General features: G+C 69.5%; 1 protein-coding gene across 2 annotated transcripts; it reads left to right on the forward strand.

Annotated features, from left to right (window-relative positions):
* Positions 1-2,585: 2,585 nt before the first annotated feature.
* PHGDH (phosphoglycerate dehydrogenase) lies at positions 2,586-6,582 on the forward strand. Of its 2 annotated transcripts, XM_085300279.1 has the most exons (13): positions 2,586-2,709; positions 2,778-2,953; positions 3,081-3,232; positions 3,476-3,541; positions 3,624-3,678; positions 3,765-3,863; positions 3,996-4,128; positions 4,209-4,357; positions 4,574-4,726; positions 4,938-5,070; positions 5,422-5,549; positions 5,800-6,028; positions 6,326-6,582. In XM_085300279.1, the coding sequence occupies exons 1-13, from the start codon at positions 2,586-2,588 to the stop codon at positions 6,478-6,480; spliced, it is 1,752 nt and encodes a 583-aa protein (XP_085156405.1). In that variant the 3' UTR covers positions 6,481-6,582. The 2 variants fall into 2 exon arrangements, with proteins under 2 accessions (XP_085156405.1, XP_085156404.1); XM_085300278.1 differs by lacking the exon at positions 2,586-2,709 and having other exon boundaries at positions 2,719-2,953.
* The last annotated feature ends 4 nt before the right edge of the window (positions 6,583-6,586 follow it).

The following is a 6,586-nucleotide window of genomic DNA, read 5'->3' on the forward strand; positions in this document are numbered from 1 at the left end:
AGGCGCTGCCGGGCCGCCCCAGCGTGCGCCGGGGAGGCGGCTCTGCGGCACCGGCCGGCTCCGCCCGCCGCGGCGGCATCCCCTCCTCCTCCTCCTCCTCCAACCTTCATCCACCCCGCCCTCACTCCATCCTTCCACCCTTCCAGCCCTCCCTCCATCCCTCCACCTCTCCCATCTCCTGCACCCCGGCGTCCCCCTCCCCGACCCGCCAGCACCACCCCCATCACCCCAAGCTGGCTCCCCTAAGTCCTGATCCCCAATCCCTCTCCAACGCCCTGGACCCTCGGCTCCAAGCCCTGATCCCTCCCCAACCCCCCAGTCCTTCCCCCACCCCCCTTCCAGGGACCCTACAGGGCCTCCAGGTAACCTAGATCCCTCATAGCACCCTCAACCCTCCATCCCAGCATCCCAGGTGCCCCCAGTCTGTCTTGTCYGCCCTGGTCCTCCTTTGCCCCTCTGTCCCAACCAGACACTCAATCCCCCCTTGCCATCCCTGGCACCCCACAACATCCTCAGCTACCCTCTGATCTTCCACGACACCCCAGTTCTGCACTGGGACCCTCCTGTCACTCTCAGCGCCCCTTCATGCCCCCCTCAGCCCCATTCTCCTTTAACGCATGTCCCAACCTGACCCCTCCCCAYGCTCCCTCACCCTTGCTTCTCCTTTTGTCACCTGCCATGCTGATCTGACAACCCTAGTCCCCTTTGGCACCCCTAATTCCTTCCCCTGCCTCGATACCCCCAAATCCCCCCATCCCTGCTGCCTCTCCTGCCCCGTCCCCTATGTGCAGGGACCCCACCCCAAGCCCTTGCAGTCTGCCCTGCTCTCTTCATCCTGCACCCATGTCCTCATGGCCCCTCTGCCCACCGAGCTCCCAGCTCCCGGTGTCAATGGGGTGGCAGTGGGGTGCCACGGCCCCCTGCATCCCATCCTGTCCATGGCTCCCTCCTGCAGCAGCCTGGAGAGCTGGAGCGAYGCTGGGACCCTGCCGCTGACAGGGGACACGATACAGCAGCCCTCATCACCCGAGAGCCCCCAGGCCCTGGCCCTGCCCATTTGGGTGCTCCTCTGCAGGCCAGGAGCACGGGGCCATGCCCGGTGTGCCTGCTGGCATCGCCACCCTGGCCTGCACCAGGCCAGCCCCCTGCGAGGGGCCCGGGACGCCGGCGTGCCGCGGGGCTGTGCTCCCCRCGCCGCTCCCCAGGAGAGGGCACCAGCCGGCCGGCAAAAGCGAGCAGCCGCAGACACCACGCGGCAGCGCCGGCTCGGCCACACGTGGCTGGGGGCTCCGGGGTGCTGTGCCGCGTCCGGGTGCTGGACCCTGCACGCCACGGGAGGCGCGCGGGGCGGCGCGAGCCCGCCAGCACCCGCGGCCCCGGCCTCTCCCCCCCAAACCCGGGGAGCCCTTGGCCAAGTAGAGGGGTGCGGACTTGCCGCGCAAGTGCTTGGTGCTGCCAGCCCTCCAACCCCGGGCGGTGCAATGGCATCGCTTGCCCCRTGGCTCGCAGCAGCCCTGGGGCTGTGCACAGCGGAGCTAACKGAGGCTGGGGAKGGCCAYGGGGTCACACCAGGCCCCGCCACCRGCCCCYGTTAGGGTGTCCTCGCTCGCCAGGCAGCAGAGAGCGGGTCCTGCGCCAGTGCCCGGCCTGCAGCCGCTGCGTGCAGGGCCGTGGCGGGACCCTGCCGCGGCTTTGCTCCAGCTGCAGCCTTTGACCTCGCTTCTCACCTCGTGCCGGCTGCCCTGGACTTTCCCCCCTCTGGCGTCACGGCTGTTCCCTGGCCGTGGCCATGGCGAGTATGACGCTGGGGCTGTCGCACTGTGGCAGGGCAACCGCTGCAACTGCAGCACCACGAGGGCTCGGGCCCCCCCAGCCCCCCTCCCCCACGGCACGTGGAAAGGGGCCGGGTCCTGGCCCTGCATCGGGGGGCCCATGCCGCCCAGCAGCACCGTGCGGCTTTGCCCGCGCAAGAAAGGCCCCTGTCCCTCCTCCTCCTCCTCCCTGCTGGGCCTGGCGCCCGCGCTCGGTCCCCTCTCGCAGGGCTGATGCRCGGTGGACACGGCTTTCGCCTCGGGGAGGGCGTTTGCTGGGCGGCTCTGGTGCGCCCTGCGCAATTGGGAGCTGGTGGCCGGGGCGGGCATGCTGCCCCCGGGCCCTTATCAAGGCATTGCTCAAGGGCGGGCACGCGGCCGCGCCATGGGGCCGCGGCACGGCCTCCCCACCCCACCCCCAGCTGCGCTCCGCCGTGGGGCCCGGGGACCCCCGCTCCCGGGGGCTGTGCAGGACGCCGGAGCGGGGGCCCGGCTGCCTCCCGCCAGCAGCGCTGGCAGCGTGGGGGTGAAGCGCCGGGACAGCACACCCCAGCCCTGCCTCCTGAGCGGGAAACTGAGGCACGGCGGCGGCGCGAAGGGCTGCGCGGGCCCCGGGCGCTCCCGGGCCGGGTGCTGGCACACGGGCACGGGCCCCTCCGCCCCCCGGGCCCGGGCGGCGGGGGCGGGCAGGGCCGCCGGGCCCCGGGCCAGCCAGCCGCGGCGGGGAGAGGAGGGGAAAGAGGTGGGAAAGAAAGAGGTGGGATTATGGAGATTATGGAAATGGGATCCAATGAGACGAAAGCGCAGCCCGAAAAACATGCCCCGCTCGCAGCCCTTTTAGCGCGGGGGGCAGCCGCCCGCAGCCTCTCCGCCGAGCCGCACCCGCAGCCGCCCGCCCGCCCGGACGGACAGACGGACGGACGGACAGCCGCCCGCAGCCCCCCGCCCGCCCGGACGGACGGACAGCCGCCCGCAGCCCCCCGCCGGCCCGCCGCCCCCAGGCCATGGCCTTTGCCAAGCTGCAGAAGGTGCTGATCAGCGACAGCCTGGACCCCTGCTGCCGGGAGATCCTGCAAGCCGGCGGCATCGGCGTGGTGGAGAAGCCCGGGCTGAGCAAGGAGGAGCTGCTGCGGGAGATCAGGGTGAGCGGGCAGCGGCGGCGGGGGCYGCCGGGCGGGCTCCCGCTCCGCCTCCCGTCTGATGCAAGAGCGCGGCCGGGGCTGGCGGGGCACGGGGCTCCGGCACCCAGCACCCTCTCTGCCCCGCCAGGACTGCGATGGGCTCATCGTCCGCTCGGCCACCAAAGTCACCGCCGACGTCCTCGGCGCRGCCCAGAGGCTGCAGGTGGTTGGCAGGGCCGGCACCGGCGTTGACAACGTCGACGTGGAGGCGGCCACGAGGAAGGGCGTCCTGGTGATGAAGTAAGAGCAGGACCCCCGTGGCATGGGAGCACGCGCAGCCCTGGGGCACAGGCGAACACCACTGCCTGCCTTCGGCCGAGATTTTAAGGGGGCGTCCTCTCCCTCCGTGCCACCGCCCTGGGGGTCTCCATCCTGGGGGCAGCATGGTCCATGGGGCTGCCGGCTAGCCCAGAGGGTGGTGGGGGACCCCCAGGCCGAGGCCGCCGGCTTGGTGACACCAATGACGCCGCTCTCTGCCCCCAGCACGCCTGCTGGGAACAGCCTCAGCGCCGCCGAGCTCACCTGCGGGATGATCCTGTGTTTGGCCAGGTGAGCACAACGGCAGGGCAGGGTGGGCATCCGTCCRTCTGTCCAGCCCGCACCCTGTTCTGACCGTGGCCTCCCCTTTCAGGCAGATCCCCCAGGCAGCCGCCTCCATGAGGGAAGGCAAATGGGACCGTAAGAAGGTAGGACGGCCGCAGCGCCTCGGGCCGGCTGGGGCAGCGGGGTCCCCGTGCGGGGAGCCCCACGTCACTGTCTGCTTTGCGCCTAGTACATGGGGATGGAGCTGAACGGGAAAACGCTGGGCGTGCTGGGCCTGGGCCGCATCGGCAGGGAGGTGGCCACGCGGATGCAGGCTTTCGGCATGAAGGTAAGGAGGTGGGGCGGGAGGAGCGACGGGGGACACGGCCCTTCCTCGGCCGGCGGCTCCCGGGACTGGCCGCGGCGCCCCGGCGGTGGGCACCGTGCCGGGCTGCAGGAGTGAGCACCCACTCCGCGTCAGACCATAGGCTACGACCCCATCATCACCCCCGAGGACTCGGCCGCCTTCGGCGTGGAGCAGCTGCCGCTGGAGCAGATCTGGCCCCAGTGCGACTTCATCACGGTGCACACACCTCTGCTGCCCTCCACCACGGGTAAGGGGCACGCATGCAGGGCYGGGGGGCTGAGGAAGAGCGGGGCAGCCCATCCTCAGCTCAGCGCCCTCCCGCCGCAGGGCTCCTGAATGACAGCACCTTCGCCAAGTGCCGCCGCGGCGTGCAGGTGGTGAACTGCGCCCGGGGCGGCATCGTGGATGAGGGCGCGCTGCTGCGGGCGCTGCGCTCGGGGCAGTGCGGGGGAGCCGCGCTGGACGTCTTCACGCAGGTGAACGGGGGCCGCAGGGCCTCTAGGGATCTTCTGGCATCAGCGTCACCTTAACTCTGCCCTTCCTGGGCCAAGGTAGCCCGTAGGAGCCCTGCCTCAGCTCTGGTCTTGTGAGGGAGGAGGGAGGTAAATGGACCCATGGGCTCCTGGGTGCTCCTGGCCCTGCGGGAGGCCGGGCCCTGGGGACTGACAGCTGGGAYGGGGCTGTGTCGGCAGGAGCCCCCGAAGGACCGCGACCTGGTGAACCACCCCAACGTCATCTGCTGCCCGCACCTGGGTGCCAGCACGCAGGAGGCACAGAGCCGCTGCGGCAAGGAGATCGCCATGCAGATAGTAGACATGGCCACGGGGAAGGGGCTGGCTGGCATGGTGAGTCCCCCCGGYGACATCGCATGGGACACCCCTTCATGAGGGTCGGGGAGGACGTCACTTGAGAAGGGTCAAGGCTTCAACTAAAACTGTGCCTAAGACCAAGGCCTCTGTGCCTCAGTTTCCCCCTCTGTAAAATGTGGGAGTGCTGGGGTCCACTCTATGTGCTTGCTGACAGGGTTCCCTTCGCTTGCCCAACTCTTCCTTGCAGGTTAATGGGCAGGCTCTCAGCAAGGCCTTCGCACCCCAGACCAAGCCCTGGATCACCCTGGCCAAGGCCCTGGGCACAGTGCTGCAAACCACGGCCAAGCAAGCGCATGGTAACATGCAGATCTGCACCCAAGGTGAACCAGGCAGAATGGGCCCCACACCTAGGCACAGGGACTGCAAGGCATGCAGGGACCCTGAGATGTGGGACTGGGGTGCATGAGTGGACAGGAGGATGGGTAGGARTGGGGATGGGTGAATGGGTAGATGGACAGGAGGATGGGTGGTGGGGCAAAAGGATGGGAGAATGGGTAGTGGGGTGGATGAATGGATGGGTAGGAGGGTGGTGGTATGGACAGGTGGATGTGTGGATGCATGCATGGGTGTATGGGTGGACGGGTGGGCCTTGAGCTGGTGGCTCCAGTGCAGGGCTGACTTCTCCATCTGCTGCCAGTCCATCCATCATCTGCCTCCTTTCTGCATCCCAGGGACACCCCTAGAGGAGGCTGGGAGCTACCTGGCACCTGCTGTGGTCTCAGGCATGCTGGCCGGTGGGRTGCAGAAGGAGGTGACCCTGGTGAATGCCCTGCTGCTCGCCCAGGAGGCTGGRCTGAAGGTGCGTGGGGGCCCCAGGGCATGCTGCACTGGCCTCGCGCAGCCAGACGCTTTCCTTCTCTGCCAATCAGCACAAGCCCGGCCTGGTGGGCAAAGCCCTGGGGGTGGCATCACCCCATGGAGCTACTAACAGGCTCTTGGGCTGGGGGTCCATCAGGGATGACCCCAAAGGACATTCCCTGTGGCCATACCAGGGAGGGAAGGGTGTCCTCATGTGCAAGCCTGGGTGCTGAGCCACATCTCTCTGGCAGGTCACGACCACCCACAACAACGAGGCTCCCGAGCCCGACAGCAGCGCCGGCTTGTTGCAGGTGGCTCTGCAGGGCACCCTGCACCGGGCCACGGGGACGGTGCAGGGCAGCACCCCGGTACTCCAGGAGCTCAACGGAGCCACCTTCAAGCAGCCGGCCCCGCTGGCCGGCCACGTGCTCCTCTACAGAGCCAAAGCCTCCGAGCCCAGCACGCTGCCCACGCTCGCCGGTGAGCACCTCACACAATCCCAAGCCAGGTGGCTTCATGCGGGGTGGAGCTGGGGAGGAGGCCACAGCGAGGGTGCAGATACTGGGGAGRGGGGACACTACATGGAAAGACAGGGGTGGGTTGGCTGAGGCATAGGGTTAGGGGACTCCAGAGCGAAGGGTGTGGGGTGGGGGGAGAAACCGGTGTCACGGACCTCCTTGGGCTGGGCAGCGCCCTGCTGCCCCTGCCCCCCCGCCGCTGTGGGGTCCCGGGGCAGCGGGACGGGCTGCAGCCCCTCACTTCTCCTCTCTCGCCCAGGACTGCTGGGGAAGGCGGGGATCCAGCTCCAGTCCTACCACAGCTCCAGCACGGTGGTGGGCGAGCAGTGGAGCGTCGCGGGGCTCTCGGCCGCCCTGCCCGACCTCGGCGAGCTCAAGCCGCGCGTGGCCGAGGTCTTCCAGCTCCAGCTGTAGCCCCCGCGCGCCCGCACCGCGGTGCCGTCCGAGGGAGCATGGCGCCCGGCCGCCCCCGGCCGCCGCGCTGGGCCCGGGCTCAATAAAGAGTCCGGGAGGAGAGAGC

This window comes from Rhea americana, unplaced genomic scaffold, assembly GCF_003343005.1.
Source record: "Rhea americana isolate MKP2758 unplaced genomic scaffold, rheAme1 scaffold_162, whole genome shotgun sequence".
Lineage (NCBI taxonomy): Eukaryota > Metazoa > Chordata > Aves > Rheiformes > Rheidae > Rhea > Rhea americana.